At 42.3% G+C, this 17,460-nt stretch overlaps 1 protein-coding gene across 30 annotated transcripts in view; it reads left to right on the top strand.

The window, feature by feature from the left end:
* Positions 1 to 17,460, top strand: part of NRXN1 (neurexin 1) — a 1,214,076-nt gene that overhangs the window by 735,570 nt on the left and 461,046 nt on the right. For 2 of the 30 annotated variants that reach the window (XM_027555258.1, XM_027555256.1), the window contains exon 1: positions 12,253 to 13,281. The exons of 26 other annotated variants lie outside the window; for them this stretch is intronic. In XM_027555258.1, the coding sequence (XP_027411059.1) occupies positions 13,038 to 13,281 (244 nt within the window). In that variant the 5' untranslated portion in view covers positions 12,253 to 13,037. Of the gene's footprint in view, positions 1 to 12,252; positions 13,282 to 17,460 lie in introns of those variants that run through there. 2 more of the 30 variants (XM_027555257.1, XM_027555255.1) reach the window with 1 other exon arrangement.

Raw genomic sequence — 17,460 nt, 5'->3', positions numbered from 1 at the left:
CAGAAAGATGGCAGAATAGATAATGAGTACAAATTAGAAGTATCTGATACAACTGCCTTTCTAAGCTTGATCTATGATCCAAGGACTGCGCTGCCCCTAAAAACTATAGGGACTAAAGTCACTGAATTTTAAAATGAATCTTGGTATTCCTATATAGACACTACCCAGTAAGTCATAAGAAACTGTTGGGTTCTTTAGAACCAGATCTGAGTCTTATTAGAGTATTTTTGTGCCATTTTTTTTAATCTGGAAAATTGTAACCTATTTTCTATTCTTTGATAGTAATCCAACTCTTGATTTTTTCCTTTAATTCCCAGTTTTGGAAACCCAGTGGATTCAAACTTCATTTGCCCAACTAACCTGTTTTTAATCTATTACTGGGTAAAAATAATATCATTTATTGCTCCTAATTCTGCTTATCTCAGCCACACTGGACAACTTCAAACTTCTTCTAAGACTGTATAATTCTAACAGTCAAATTTTATCCTATTGGAGTGTAGATCTGTACTCTTCTAATTTGATTTCTGTGTATAGTTCCCTATTCCCTTTAATTTTCACAAATAATTCCCAAGTTTATACAGTAGATGATTCCACCAAGTTAGAAAATATCACTCAAGTTATATATAAAATAAGAAATATCTATGTTAATATACTTGTTCTCTTGCTTTTAATGTCTCTATAGGCTATTGAGATCAAAACTGCCTTAGCATCACTATTTTGACAAAGTGGTAAAAAAGAATGATTAAAATAAAAGTTAGAGCTTTGTTTACTAATCATCCACCATACCTCAGGTGTCTGTTAATAGTATGAAATGTAGGATTCTAGGCAAACTGGGTAACTGAGGAATATATTGAGATAAGTAATAAGGTTTTGTCACAACCCTACTATTTAGCTACAGGAAATTTCTGTTTTTAATTATCTGATATAACAGTCCAGCATAGAAAAAGTGCAGCTTCCTTAAACATGACTCATAAGCAATAAACCTTAAAAAAAAAATGGGCTGTGAAAACAACCTCATGATTTTACTTCCCATTTTATACATATAACTGTTGTTTGCCTCTATTAGACTATGCCCTACTCCTCCTTGAATGTAAAAGCATTTTAAAGTGATTAAGATTTTCACATGATATTCAAGAGCACAGTTTTATGCTTCAAATGTTCTCAAATCTGAATGCAATACTGACTGATGGCAGTCATTATTGTTGTGAATCCAAAAAGGACAGCAAACATTTGCTGAAACTTACATAGTTTTCAATTTTGTAATGCTAGCAAATGTGAGCTGCTTCAAAATAAAAATCACCTGTATTTTCCCTAAAGAATAAAAGAAAAAAGCCTCACGTATCAGTTCAAAGTCTTCCTTGTCAAACTAATTATCTTTAGCTTGTGTTGTGGTTTAGTTTATTGTTATTATTATTTTATATGCTGTGTGAAGGTTTGCTCAAGGCTGTAAATATAAATGCTGCTACTGCTACTTCAGTTGTGTCCAACTCTGTGTGACCCCATAGATGGCAGCCCACCAGGCTCCCCCGTCCCTGGGATGCTCCAGGCAAGAATACTAGAATGGGTTGCCATTTCCTTCTCCAGTGCATGAAAATGAAAAGTGAAAGTGAAGTCACTCAGTCATGTCCAACTCTTCACAACCCCATGGACTGCACCCAGCAGGCTCCTCTGTCCATGGGTTTTTCCAGGCAAGAGTACTGGAGTCGGGTGCCATTGCCTTCTCCAGTAAATATAAATGAGGGCTTTTTAAAATCTGTTTTATTGATTGCCTGAGATGGTTTGTGTTTGGGGATCTCTTGCAGTTTCTCTAGAGACTATGTAAATTGAAAAAAAATCAGTATCACTTGAAAAAATAACCAAAACCGTGATTGAACAGTACAAAAGAGGGTACTGTCTAATCCCTCAAGTAGGAAACTGCCTTTCTTCATGACCTGTTGCTTTCATACTGTTTCTGGCTCCTACTGCTGAAGGAAAAAAGACCCACCTTTACTCTTTTACTGTGTCTGTTTTCTAGCCTCTGAAAGGCCTGGCAGCAAAGAATCATTTAAATGAATAAATTTTAATAATAATAGTAAAATGCATGACTGATAAGATCTTCAAGTCTCATTTGGACAACCGTGATTACTGTTCCAAGATAGCAGATAATATTATATGACAACCTGAAATGAGAAATTAAGAATTTGGCTTAGTACAGCAATGAGGATGTGACTTCTCTGTGGCTTGTCTACATGGTACTATAATTGTTAGACGGAATAAGATAGCACATGATCCCAAACTGATGAATTTCTGAAGTAGGCAGGTATTTCTGCATTATACTTTGCTTTTTTTTTTTTCTTGCCAATAAGAAAGGATACAGATTATGTTAGCAGCTGATCTTCCATTGACCATTGAAGTGTTCAATCAGAATTTAATCTGCTGTTTGCTATGCTAGGAAGTAGCATTATTTTAAAGCAAACCACTGTGAATTGGACTAACACCATTCCATTCTCGATATCTGGCTCCTAAATTTCATTAATGAGTGGCATTTTACATTGCACAGAAAATTGCACACTATTATATAGCTCCATTCTTAAAAATTAGAACAGCAAATCTAGTTTTAATTATTTAAGGATGATGGTAGATAAGACAATTCTTCTTTCCATTTGGATGTGAAACATTCACTCAAGTCTAGAAATGTTTCTTGTATCTCTTTGATTAGGTGCCTAAAGCAATCTGAGGGTGAACTAGTTCATTTGAAAATAATATACAAGGCAGTCATCATGTGTGCATTTAAAAAATTACCAGATATGCTTTGTTTTAATACCTATCATGTATTAAATATTGAAGATGACACCATATGCCTAATGAAAGCTTCATTAGGAAGACATTAGTAGATTAATTCCACTCGCTGGGTGGTTTATTTTATTTAGAATGCAATAAGGTAAGTTCATTAGTTTGCAGACGTAGTGTTTTCTACTGTACCTCAACACAACTAGGAACAATTCCACAGAGGTCCACAGATCTACTAACACCTGTCAAGATAAACACACAAGTCTCTGGGGGAATCATCTCAGCAACAGAACAGAGAAAAGCTGAGGAAAGTAATTCTTTCGTGAAAGAAAAAGACGACAGTTGAAAAAAAAAACTGATTAATGATTTTTGGAAATGCCTCTCAGAGGTCATATATTTTTATGCAAGTATCAAAAAATATTTTCTATATTTTAAGAATAAATATTTTGGAATATATACTACACATTTGGAAATAAATATAAATATCCTAAGAGATTCGAATGGAATCAATCTGAATTAAGCCACTGGAAGTTTTCCCAAAACCTATAGCTAAGTCTCTCATCCATCCCAGAACAGGTATATTGGATTATAAGTTCTGCTATAGTGATATTATTTGAATGGTTATAGTTAAAATGCTGCCAGTATTTCCATTATAAAGCCCTATTTTCAAGGATTTATAAGTTGGCTATAAATGTTTCCTTGGCAGTTCAACTTGGCAGCAAGCAACTTTGCTTGGTGCTATTTGATTTTCCTTTTACATAGAAGAGGAAAGACAGACATCTGTATACAACATGAATAGGAAAATGATAATGAATTCCATTATTCTTCATAACCAATTTATCATTCAAACTGAAGTTTAACCTAAATTTCTTACATATGTTAGGCAATGAACGAGCTCACCAAAAGCCTGCAAGGATAAATTGAAGAGGGTTTGTTTCATTTCTTTTGTTTTTTGGTTTATAAGGAGTTTTTTAAACTCCTACATACAGAGATACATTTAATCTGTTATTTTGATATTCCATTCATTCAGCACAATGATAGTATAAATATACTGTTACATACTTCAGGTATTTTTTTTTTTTTTAGGTATTTCTGATAGTCTATACTTGAGGAAGTTTAGCAACTAACTGACAGAGTTTAGAAAAATTTCCAACAATTTTATAGAAGAATAAATGAGCTATTAAAGAGACATAGGAAGGAGAAAAGATAATCTTTTAACAGAATTGCATGGGCAGTGGCAAAAGTGAAAAAATATAGTGTGTTTAGGGAAGAGAAGGTCATGTGGCGGGAGCCTAGGATGTTTGCAGGGAAAGTGGCAGAAGTTGAGATAAAAATAAGGCAGAGGCAGGATGGAGGCAAATTTTGAAGGGCTTAATATGCCATGGTAAAGAACTTTGAATTACCTGGAACAGCAATCTTTGTAGCGGGATAATCGCACTAACTAACTGTAGTGCTAACTTCACAATATCACTCTTACAAAGTGTGTAATCTATTTGTCCTGAATTGGATGGTGATTAGATTATAGATCCCAGACAAACCTATTTAGAGATTCAGTTCAAATTGCATGATTAAATTATTTTTAGTGAATTCAGATGGCAACATATGCTCCAGAACATATATCCATAAAGATACATCAGATTGGTTTATGCTCCAAGTACTCCAGCGTTCAGGAAATTAAACTCATGGCATGGGTATGATGTCTGGTTCTAGATTTGAATATCTCTATTTACTAAGAAATTTGCAAATTACATCTCAGTTTTTATATCACCCTCACTTGCCTTATAGTTGTCCTTCAACTCTAGTTCCATTCTCTATAATGCCGTGTTGCTTTCTTCTGCAGCGATGCATGTATGTGACAGACTGTGCCACCGCTGATGTAGGTGACAGCTCCCGGGTTGTCAGTTTTTGTCATTGATCTCTCCCGTAGTTGATGCTGGTCAGACTGAAAACTTGAAATGCCAGGACCTGAAAGGGACTACTTTTTTTTTTTTCTTTTTTAAACGGTACCTGCCTATTTGGATGATTAGGTTTTATATGGAAACAAGCATTCTCACCTGCATAAGTTAGTAAAGTCAGATTCAGAGTGTAATGTCATGCAGTCAGTGAGCTCAAATTCAAAAGATGAGAGAGAAAAGAAAATAGTTTTTTCTAAGTAGAATGAAAGGAATTTATAGTTACATGGTGTGAAATGAGAACATCTAGGTTTATAAGGTAGACATCTTGAAGTCTTTAAAGAATGCTTTAAAGATCTGGGAACAGCACTGCTGTCTATGTTTAGAGTACACAGCCAGAGAGGCAAAGTTATTGGTAAGGAGCTTAATTAGAAAGCCCTCCCGGTGTTGGTTAATAAAACCCATGTTAAAGACTTTGACATTCAGACAGAGCAGTGGTTCTGAAAATCTAATTCCCCTGGGCCAGCAGTATGAGCATTACCTGGGAACTTGTTAAAAATGCAAATTATCAGGCCACTGTACAGATCAAGGGAATCAAAAGCAAAGCAATCTATGATTTAATAAGCCGTTCTAGTGATTCTCAGACACACTAAAGTTTGAGCATCACAGTTTTCGAGAAACAGAATCATGGAGGTGGCTGAACTTGACTGAGGGGGAAGAGTCTGAAATTGGGCAAAAGTAAAAATCCTGTTACAGCTCATTATTGGTATGTCTTTAATAACTACCTAAAATATGCACAGTGAGTAAGTGGCAGTAACTTATATTTAGTGCTTAATATATTTTAGAGGCTGTTCTATTTCATTACACAGTGTTATAATCATTTTACAGACAAGGAAATGGGGGTAAGGGTCCATTAAACCCAGTGTCAGATGGATAATAATCACAGACTCAGATTCAAACCCACAGTCTGGGCACTCAAGCCGCATATTCTTCCTCTACACTATGAATGCAGTCCCATCAGAGGGTATGAACCTGGGGAAGAGTTTGTCAGCAACACAACTTCATTTAAATAACTATACAAACAATATAAGATGCTAATGATTGAAAGTATATGATTGGTTGTTGCCAAAGTAATGCCCACAACACTTAAAGAGGCAGTTGATAATGAAATGTCTATGACCCAGCCTTGGTGCTTAGGCAATGAATTTTATGTCAGATGTCAAAATTAAGTTTTAGTTTAAAAGGGCAAGAGAAAAGATAGGGAGCATAAAATATTTCAGGCCTAAACACCACTAACTGTGATTGAATAAATCGATTGATATTTCACAAATCCAACTGCAGGCTTTAATTTATTTTGAGTAAACTGGGCATCGTGCTGTCTCATGTTGGGTTCCCGCTACTCTGCCTCCTTTGGTATATCAGTGTGGAGGTTCTAGGTAGTGGGTACATGGATTGAATTCACCAATCTACATCTATGATGAGACTATGGGTGGTGGGAGATGAAGGTGCACTTCCAGATAAGTAAACACATCATAAGTATATCTGAATTTTTGGTATCATTATTACTTTTGTGGACCTCAACTTTATCATCTGAAGAGATTGAACTACAAGATTTCCAGGGATGCTTTTAGTCCTGGCATGTCTCCTTCCTTCCTCCCTCCCTCCCTCCCTCCCTCCCTTCCCCCCCTCTTTCATTCATTCTCTTTCTTCCTCCCTCCCTCCTTCTTGCCTTCCTTTTTTTTTTTTTTTTCCCTTTGTCTCTTCTCTCTTTCCCCGATTTTTTATCAGAACACCTTTAGGGATCTGCAATAACCCACAAAGGTAACAGGATCAGAGGTTTGTCGTTCCAGCTTCACAGAGAGCATCCTCTCCTCGGTCCCCCCCCTTACTGTCTCTCAGTGCCCACCCAGAAATGCAGGTAGATGGATACATGGGTTCTCTCTTTCTTTCAAAATGCATGACTGACACTCTCATTTTTAATTTTTAAAAGATTGGTGCTGCCTGTGGGTTTTAATATACTTCCTCTCTGCTGTTTTAGTGTCTACTTTTCTATTTTAAAAGCTTAATACTGAGCTGTAACCATTTCCAATTAAGTGTTAAGAAAAATACAAAAAGCTGGAAAGTGTCTGCCTGACAACCATCCTGCTTCTTGAGGCAAAAGGGTTGATTTTAGGAATAGGAAAAAATAGTTTGAAGTGACCTGTCCTTTTCCATTTCTGTGCACACTCCCCCTTCTACACGCTCTTCTCTTTCTTCATCTATTTTCTTTCTTTTCTCCCCTCAGCTTTCAATCCCATCTCCCATTTCTTCACACTAAATCACCTGCCTTCTTGTCCACTGTGAATCATTGGCTGTGAATGAATCTAGAATAGCCTCCCATTTATAGATATTAGATTCTCTTGGTAGATCTTGGTACGCAAGGTAGTCAGAGGCAGGGGAGGGTGAACCAGTCTCCCAAGCATTCCCACAGGTCCTAGGGGATTTAAGACGCAGACCAACTTTTGCTACAGAAGCAGACATTTATTACTAAGTAGGTACAAAATCTTATAGCCTGTTATGGAGGCTTGATTAATTTCCAACTCCTGGTTCTTTTAAGCACCACCTCCCAAAAATGTCTTGCAAGTAGAATTTCTTGAAGCAAATATGGCAGTATTTCAGTGGTAGCATTCAGATCCTCATCTATTAGAATTAAGCGATCAAGTTTTGTTAGGGATCAGTGAGCACTGGTTTCATATCGTTTTGTGATGACTAAATGATCTCACTCTTTTACATCTCTCAGAGTTGTGACAGTTACAAATGTGTTAGTTCTTATTATTACTAGTATTATGGCACTATTTCTTACAGTAAAGAGTGAAAGGTCTCTTAGATCCGCATAGTCTATTCAAATAGAAGCAAAGCATGTTCATAAAAATTTTGGCCAGTCCACCTATCTTGAATGTTAATGATTTCACCAAAGACATCCATTCTTAACCTCCATTAACAAAATGACAAGCCATTTATGTCATTAATGATAACCTGTTTCCAACATATATTCCAATTAATGAGCAAAGCCATATCATGATTGGAGATGATGATAACTCAAGCCTTCTAGAAGCCCCCTCTGACTTCTGTGGTTCTGGCTGAAACATTAGAGCATGCATTCCTGGTGAAAGCAACCAATTCTCCTGAGACATAGAACAGTACTGACACACATTTATATCACATTGTCCATGGTGAAATATTTAAGAGTAAATTACGGGCAGCCAAGCACTTTGTCTCCTCCAAACAGTTGTTTACTCATGTGAGAACATATGTCAGCGCTACCTCAGTTTCTTTAAATAATACACTTCCAGCCTCAGGAATGGACCCGCTGAAGAGACATCAAGAGTAAGCACAAGCTTTATTTGCTTCATCCACATTAGGCATGAGTTTGCTCAGAAGACTTTTCTCTACTTTCTAGATAGAATTGCTCCTTGTTCCACCAAATTACAGTCATTTATAACAAATATTGCAGCATCTGTATCACAGAATCCATCCCAGAACCTCCTAAGTATTGCAAAGGTGCCCCAGACAGCTACAATTTCTTCTTTCAAGGCAGTCATAAAATATTTCCTCTTAAGCCCTTGAGACTCCAGTAAAACTGAGATTCCTGGCCTATGCCTTCCCTAACCCCACCATCATCTCCCAAGGCCTGAGATAATGTAAGACAGTCAGGGGAGTCTTTTGTTCATCGAGTGCTCTTGGAAAGGTTCATCAAAATCTTCTACACTTACTCTATTCCTTTTTCTTTCATTTATACAAATCATTTCCCAAATTTCACCCCCTCCTTCTTGTTAATTCAAGAAAGTAAATTCCTGTTTTTCACAGGTGTGACCTCACCTCTGCAATAAAATTTATAACCCCAAATCAGTACTCATGGCACCAAGGTGATCCTTAACAGACATGCACAGAGAGGCAAAACATGTGAATCCTAAACACCCGCCTTCCCAGTTGAGGTCAAACAAGGCAACATTCTGCCTTCAGCTTATATTGTAAACAAATGTCCTTTGTGTGGTCTATTTAGTACCATATTTTTCACATTTCTGTTCTTTTTGTTAGTGATTTTGCTGTTTAAAACAGTCCCTAAACATAATGTTGAAGTGCTGTTTAATGTTCCTGAGCGCAAGAAAGCCATGATATGTCTTACGGAGAAAATAAGTAGGTTAGAGAAGCTTCATTCAGGCTTAAGTTATAGTGATCTTGGCTCTGAATTCAGTGTTATGAATTGACTATATATATATTTTTTTTTTTCAGTGAAAATGTCTTTAAACAGAAAACAATAAAATAAGGTTATATATCAATCTGTTGATGAAAATACTGTGACCAGAGACTTGTAGGAACCTAACCCATAGGAGCAATGGTTTGTATTCCCTAAATCAGTGTTCATAGTCACTTTTTAGACCATAATTTCTGTAAATAATGACAATTGACTATATGCATTAAGAGATACATTTTCATTTCACAAATGCCGGGCACTAGAGGGAGTACAAATGAAGGTTTGTCTCCTCTCCCCTTCAGGAATCTACTATCTAGTTAGGAAGGGAAGGACAGATCATCACGCTTAACCAGGCTATCAGAGAACCATGCAGTGCTCTACATATCTATAGATGGAAAGGAACCAGATGAATGGTGTAGGCCCATCAGCTCCAATATGTTAGACCTCTACAGAACGAGAGACATACTGCCTGTACCCTGTGGAGTGTTTGATATATTTTAAAGCCCTCTCTCATTAAATATTACATTATACCCTTCCTGCCCTGTGGGATTGTTAGGAAAGACAGGGACATGACTGTTTTATAAAGGAAGCCACAGAGCCTTGGGGAGATGCTAGGTTACTAATGTGACATAACCAGTATTTTAAATGGCAGTGCCAAGAAGGCAGCCCAGATTTCCCATCTCCTAAATTAGTGCTCCTCATTTTTCCTTTTGAAGCTTACTGGATGTTTTAAAAATGGATATTTACAATCTAGTGAATTAAAACCCACATGCTAAAAAGTAACAAAATGAGAGAAAATGGATTGGGGATAAGGATGGGAACAGGACACAGTGGAAAGTGCTGGATTTGGGTTCTCTTGATCTTTAAGCAGTTGTGGTAAGTTGGGAGACATGGTGTATTTAAACAGATAAAAGCACCTTCACTAGCCTGACTAAGCTATTTAGGCTATGGTTTTTCCTGTGGTCATGTATGGATGTGAGAGTTGGACTATAAAGAAAGCCGAAGAATTGATGTTTTTGAACTGTGGTATTGAAGAAGACTCTTGAGAGTGCCTTGGACTGCAAGGAGATCCAACCAGTCCATCCTAAAGGAGATTAGTCTTGGGTGTTCATTGGAAGGACTGATGTTGAAGCTGAAATTCCAATACTTTGGCCACCTGATGTGAAGAGCTGACTCATTTGAAAAGACCCTGATGCTGGGAAAGATTGAGGGCAGGAGGAAAAGGGGATGACAGAGGATGAGATAGTTGGATGGCATCACCGACTCGATGGACATGGGTTTGGGTGGACTCTGGGAGTTGGTGATGAACATGGGGGTCTGGTGTGCTGCGGTTCATGGGGTTGTAAAGAGTCTGACACGACTGAGCAACTGAACTGAGCTGAACTGAACCATTATGTTTTCAGTAAAATAAAGTAAACTTTTGCCAAGGATGTAAGGTGTTGGAATGCTACACATTTGATTAGGCAGTCCCTGTACACCGGTAACATAGTGACCACCAGAGTCCCAGGATTGACTCTGAATGAACTAGGAAGCAGTGCTGCTGCTGCTGCTAAGTCGCTTCAGTCGTGTCCGACTCTGTGTGACCCCATAGACAGCAGCTCACCAGGCTTCCCCATCCCTGGGATTCTCCAGGCAAGAACACTGGAGTGGGTTGCCATTTCCTCCTCCAATGCATGAAAGTGAAAAGTGAAAGTGAAGTCGCTCAGTCGTGTCCGACTCTTAGCGACCCCACAGACTGCAGCCCACCAGGCTCCTCCGTCCATGGGATTTTCCAGGCAAGAGTACTGGAGTGGGGTGCCATTCATCTAAATGACCAATTGGGTGAGTGGATGATTTGTATCAAATCCTTCTAGAACTCCTTTTTTCAATACATAATTTTGTTGGCATAAGGGATTATATAGACAGTAAGTAGCCTGTGAGAGGTAGTGCTTACTCAGAGTTGTTTTCCTTTGTCTTTAAATAGGAATAAACACAAAAAAAAGTCCAGCCACTAGTCATGCCATAGTTTTTATCTTCTTTTAGAAACCAGGGAACTGTTTTAATCATACTTCCATATCTTGTCTACTAGCCGTCAGTGCAGGGAAGGCAATGGCACCCCACTCCAGTACTTTTGCCTGGAAAATCCCATGGACAGAGGAGCCTGGCAGGCTGCAGTCCATGGGGTCGCTAAGAGTCAGACACAACTGAGTGACTTCACTTTCACACATTGGAGAAGGAAATGGCAACCTACTCCAGTATTCTTGCCTGGAGAATCCCAGGGACGGGGGAGCTTAATGGGCTGCCTTCTATGGGGTCGCACAGAGTCAGACACGACTGAAGCAACTTAGCAGCAGCAGCAGCCGCTGGCAGTGACTGTGGTCGTCATGGCTAAGTCTACTTGCCATGCTAAGATTTTTACTCTCAGTTGTGTGTTGTCTTTTCCAGGACACATGGTTTCAGGTTAAAGATTCTTCATTTCACCAATAGAATATAATGTCCTCTCTTCCTTAGGGGTACTAGATTAAGGAATTTTTATGTCCTGATTTGTTGGTGTTATTTTCCTTGTGAAACATGATAATAGAAAAGCAGAACTGCATCCATATAAAAGATCTTCATAGCTGTGCTTTTACAGAGATCTTGGGGGTTCTTAAAGAACCCTAAAATGTTGGACCAAGACACAGTCTCATTCATACTGTTTCTTTCTTCTGTCATCCGTTCTCAGCTGTCTCCTTCTCTCTCTTATTCTCTCTTTTTCTGTCTCTTCCTCAATGGCCAGATTTACTCCTTCCTTTTCCTCCTTGTGTAGTTTGGCTCCCTGCACTTCTACTGCCTTATATGAAATAGGATATTGTAGTAGGAACCAGGGCTCTTTGTTATGAGTAATATGTGTAATTAACAGATCATCAAAACTGATGCTTGAGTAGATGGTGTCATGCCATATTTCGCAGATTCGGTTTGAACACCTGGCAGAACAAGTTTGGTCCAATAAAAAGAGCCGAATTCTTTCTCTTTTAAGAGCTCTCAAGACACTGGTTACATCTAAACCGTAGGGGTAGGGGAAGGGTGCCATTTGCCGTTGTAATTCAGACGGCGGGATCACCTGGCAGAGGAGGGAGAGTTGCCTTTTAGGTGTTCCCCGCATCGCGGTACACGTGTCCCTTTGATGTGTGGAGAATGCTTGAGAAAGGCAAAGCAGGGCGATTTTTGTGGGAAGCTAGACCAGCCTCCCTCGTTACATAGGCTCGTCCTCTGCATTGCATCCGAGCTTCAGTGATTTGCTGTTTGGAGACTGCAGATTTGCATAGAGCCCCTCGCTTCGCCAGCTTGTGTGGTTTTTCTTCTCTCTTTTTTTTTTCTTTTTCTTTTGCTCTCCCCCCCCCCCCCCCCACCTCGCCCCACTCCTTTGTCTGCTTCTGCTTTTCCCCAGCTCTCTTTCCCCCGTTCGATCCCTGCTTCTTTCGTAAGGGTGCACTCTTCCCTCTGAACCCCTTGCCGGGCGTAAGTGTCAGGAGGCGGCGGACGCGGAGATTGCCTCGGGAGCAGGCGATGCGCGCCGCTGCTCCGCGCGCTGCCCGGGGGAGGCTGGCGCGAGCGGGCGAGCCGGCCCGAGCTGAATGGAGCGAAGGGGCGCCTGGAGTCCATGGGGTCTGCTTCTCCCTTGAAAGGAGGTTGGGCCGGCGAAGTGGCCTCCTCGGTTCCCACACACAATGCTAAACGGATTTACCTAGTGGATTCGCGGTGGATGGCTGTCATGTAGAAGTGAGGACCCTCCGGGAGGAGCTTTAAACCATTTCCCCGCTCCCCACCCCCGGCACGCACTTGCCCGAAACTCTTTGGGAGTATCTCTCGAGAACCTGGAGCCCTGGAAATCTGGGAGCAGCCGCCCGCTCCGCGCTTGCTGTTCCCCGGGACTGCCTTTCCGGACAAGCCCCTATCAGCTGCATTCGCCTCGGCTATGTTTCGGAATCTTTGGGGTGCAAGGCACGGCGGACTCCAGGACCCCGAGAAGACTGTCCGAAGGAGGGAGAGGATGGGTGCCCTGGCGCGGTGAGGCGGCCGGCCCTGCAGCCCACCCTGAGCTGCCCGCTCCCCAGCGCCCTCTCCCCTCCCCGCGCCCCAAACTTTGCCTCCCGCGGCGGCGGCCCCTCGGCGGGCGCCCCGCCATGTACCAGAGGATGCTCCGGTGCGGAGCCGAGCTGGGCTCGCCTGGGGGCGGCGGCGGCGGCGCGGGGGGGCGCCTGGCCCTGCTCTGGATAGTCCCGCTCACCCTCAGCGGCCTCCTAGGAGTGGCTTGGGGGGCGTCCAGTTTGGGAGCGCACCACATCCACCATTTCCATGGCAGCAGCAAGCATCATTCAGTGCCTATTGCAATCTACAGGTCACCGGCATCCTTGCGAGGCGGACACGGTGGGTCTGCGATGCCAAGTTCTCGCGGGCTACTCCCTCGCTCCCCGCTTCCAACCCTGCACTCGCTTCTCGGCCCTTAAGGCTCGGAGAAATGGGAGCGCGAGGGAGGGAGGTGCATTTGGGTGTGTTTGGTGGGAGCCACTTATCTCTTTGAAGACAATAGAAAGGGGTTGGAGGAAGGCGTCGCGGGTGTTTGTGGTGAGGGGTGGGAGGGGCGTTCCATGTCGGGGGGTGTCGGGAGAGAGATGTGGGCACCTATTAAAGGACCATCCCTGGTCGGGCGCCTGGGCCCCGCGGGAAGGGGGCGTTACTAGCGAGAAGGTCACTCAGTGTGGCCGAATAGGGGACCGAGCTCTGCCCAGGGACCTGAGCTCCCGAGAGAGGAGCGCTCTGCCGAACCTTTTGTCTGTGCTGTGTGCTGCCCCACCTCCTGCCCATCTTCCCTGGTCTGGGGGAAGGAGAGGTTCCAGCCCGCACGTTCCTCCAAAGAGCATCCAGACTGCAGTGATGGTGGCAGGTCCCGGGACTCACTCAACAGGAGGCTATTTCCACTTGTCCCCACCTCTTCTCTTAATTGGAGAAGGTAGGAAGGTGGTGGAGGCACCCTCTCTTATGATTGCCAGGCCCTACCCAGTTTAGAGAGGACCCCTGAACCCCATCCGCTTTTCCCCATCCCTCACACTTATATGCTTCTTTTTGGATCATGTCTGAAGGCTGTTGGGATAAGGGAGGTCCTGTGTCCTCCTTCCTCAGAGTGTAGTGTTCCCCAAAGAGGGCAGGTGGGTCAGTGCTGGCTGGTATAATTAAGCTAGGAGGTCTGCCTGGAGGAGGAGAAGTTAGAACAGAGAGAATTGTTCTCCTCACCGGGAATTCCTTTGTAAAGAGCAGAGTATGGAGGAAAGCTTTGGTTGGCAGGTTTCTTCTCCAGAATGGCCAGCAGTGTAAAGCCAGGTTCCTGGCATCTTCAGATAAATGCCTATTTCAGATTCTCTGAGTTTTCAATAAATAAAACATCAGCAGTTTGTGTGTGTGCGTGTGCGTGTGTGTGTGTGTGTGTGTGTGTGTCTTCCCCCAGTCCCAATTTTTCTTTTCCCCTGGTGTAAAGTCTGTTACTTTAAGAAGCAAGGTGAAAGTTACGGACATTCTTTTTACATCTTTTTCTCCCTCTTTTGCTTGCGGGGGCCCCTTTCCCTTTCAGACTTGGTTCCTCACTGAACCCTTTACCCCTCCCTAGGGAATTCCTCTCCCGCCCCCCCCCCCCACCCCCCAGCAGCTGCTAGTTACAGCAGAATGGCCCCTTCCCCAGGGAAGGCTTCCCACCTGGAGACAGTTCTGGTTAGATGTGAGAGGCTACAGCCCAACCCAACTGAGGAGAACAAATCCCCTGGGCATCTTCCTTAGGAGTGGCTGAGACACTTACAATGGGCCCAGGAATCCCTTCCCTTCCTTCTCCCAGTTCCCTCTCTAGGACTCTCTCCAGTTCAGCGTGCCTAGGATGGAGACCTGAGTGATGCCTCCAAAGGGTTGTTTTTTTTTTTTTTTTTGGCACAAAGTGACAGGAAGGAAAGATCCCTCTGAAACAGCAAGGAGTTGCCTAGCTCTCTTCCTTGCCCACAGTATCCTGGTAGCTTGCGGCTCCCTTTCCCGGGTGCAGTCCTTACCCACTGCCCGGCCTTTGTGCAAAATTGTGTGAACCCGGAGGAAAGGAGGCGAGCCCGGGCGCGGGCGGGGCAGACAGCGTGGGTGGGTGCGGTGAGCCAGATGGGGTATGCGAGAGGGTGGGGCACCTAATTGTACCAGTGGGGAGCGCTTGGCTAATAATCTTGTATGCATATTAACTTCTTTGCTGCGGCTCTGCCTGTCTCCCAAGGGATGTGGCTGAAATGGGAGGGCATCCGGGGGTTGTGGGAAAAACAGAAGACCAAGAGGGGCCCCGCCGTGGAGAGGCACCCTGGTCCTCCTACCATTGCAGCTTCTGCCCCAGTCAGGCGCCCTCTGCTGGTCTCTGCAAACACTTCCTTCCCACCAGAATGTAGTGATTCTGTGCGTGAATGAAAAACCAGGCGTATCTATCGCTGGGAAAGGGAAAGGATGGATGGATGGCGGAGGGAATTGTATGTTAGCAGCAGTTGGTATTATTGAGTCAGAAAACTTTCTCTTTCCTTCGAAGGTTCTGTTGTATGGTCATATTTTTTTTTTCTTTTTGAAACTCTCACACCCTTCTCACACATACTTTTGGAAGAAGCTTTCTGATATTCTTTTTTTTTTTTTTTTCCTTTTTTAATCAGGGTAGCAAACTTACCAGTCAGTAGCCAACCTCCACCAAATAAAAGCAGCTGTGGGTTTTTCGTACTTTCTCTCTTCTCTCCCTTGAACGAGGGGTAAACTCTTGTCTAGAGAACAACTGAGGCATGTTAAGGATGAAATAAGCCTCTGAGGGTGGAAGATGGAGAGACAGGAGTGAGGTGGAGACGCGACTGAGGTGGGGATGCAGAGAGGCTGAGAGCAGAGCAGGTAGGGTGATGGCTTAAAAGAAACCTAATAAGAAAGAGGTGATGTTGAATTTGTTGGGTCAATAAACTCTCTGAATATTCAGCTAATTAGACAGAGAGCCCACAAGGAAATAATCTCTGAGCCTCATAGATGAGGGTGAAGGAAAAGCACAAAGGTGAGTGACAATATGATAAACTCCTGGCTGAAAATCAAGGCAGGTGTAAATGAAGTTTGGCTCAAAAATTGAGACTATGGCAAATATACATATATAGATGACACACGAGCTACCCTGTTTGCTTATAATAGGATTTTGTGGAATCATGAGACAATTTTCTCATAACAGGGAAAGCATGCATGTGCTCAAACGTGTAAAAGAAAAATCATGTGTGGTGTATTCAAGGGAACAAAATTGAGTCTCCTCTCTGTGTTTTGAAAACTGCTGGGTTGACTGTCCAGGTCCATTCTTCTTCATTTTCTCATCATGCCATGCTTCATTTGCACTATTACGAGGTGTCACTTACAAGGATTGCGGGGTGCTGAAAGCACTCATCGCTACCCTGAGCATCTTTGTGCAAGCTGACCCAGTTGCAGAGATTATGATGAGGATTTTTTTTAATGAATATGAGAAGCGGGTTTTGAGATCACTGCAAGATCCTATTTTATTTTGCATGTACTTAAATATATAAAGGTTGAAAATACCTCCACAGAAAAACTCAATTTTCCTAGTCAAATAAATGGAGAACTATGTGACTGTAAATGATAAAAAGCAAGCCTGCTTGTAATTAAGACTGCTACTGAAAGCCAGCAAGAGTTCAGAATAAGCCAGTGTGTTCAGTTGGTATTGCTTTAGTGAGGTGCCATATGTGCTGAGCATAGAATGATGTCAGTACGATGCTCAGGTTTTTATCTCTGCTCCTGGATTTCCTAAGTACCTCTGCATACTTTCAAAAATAAGCTTAGAGCATCTCAATAATTTCAGGAGATAAAGGAAAGAGAAAACCATCATAGGAATGAACATAGCAGCGCCAGCCGTTCTCCTCCCACTAGTATGAGCTCCGGAAATTTTACCGCCATGATTAGCTTATACTATTAAAGGGCTTTCCCAGAAGGGAATGTTAACAGATTTTAAAAAGTGTGGTTTATAATTGAGGTAGCCCAATGTGCTTCTATAAGGAAAATAATTGTATCTTAAATTGATAACATTTCTCTTTCAGAGGCACTTTCATACACACACTAAACTTCTAAAAAGTATGGGCGCTTTTGGAGGCAGTTTGAATACCCTTTTCCTTGTAGGGATACTGAGGCATACCACAGGGCCACCGAAATATACAGCCAAGTCTCTAGTTGGAGTCAAAGAGGAATTAGAATCAACTCTGCACAGCCCATAGCCCAGAGCAATTGCATGAGCTCAGAGCTTTTGAAACTTGAACTGAGAGGGTCCTCCATGTGCTTTCATGGTTAATCTCTTGGAGTAGAAATCATTATCAAGGACCAGGACTTCACATCTTGCTGCCAGCATGTATTAACGATAGTGGATACTGTGAGAGAGGCTGATGGCATCTGCCAGGTGTCTCATGGATCACTTCATTGATTCTGAGGAGGTTTTTGTCTTCCTCACAGTCGGGAGGGTGCTGTATGATAGAGTGATCCCTTTGCTCTTTTGTCTAGCAACCAAGAGAGTTAACA

This window comes from Bos indicus x Bos taurus, chromosome 11 (genome assembly GCF_003369695.1).
Source record: "Bos indicus x Bos taurus breed Angus x Brahman F1 hybrid chromosome 11, Bos_hybrid_MaternalHap_v2.0, whole genome shotgun sequence".
Classification (NCBI taxonomy): Eukaryota; Metazoa; Chordata; class Mammalia; order Artiodactyla; family Bovidae; genus Bos; species Bos indicus x Bos taurus.
Note: the sequence above shows the minus strand (reverse complement) of the source record. Positions and strands in the feature narration are given on the sequence as shown.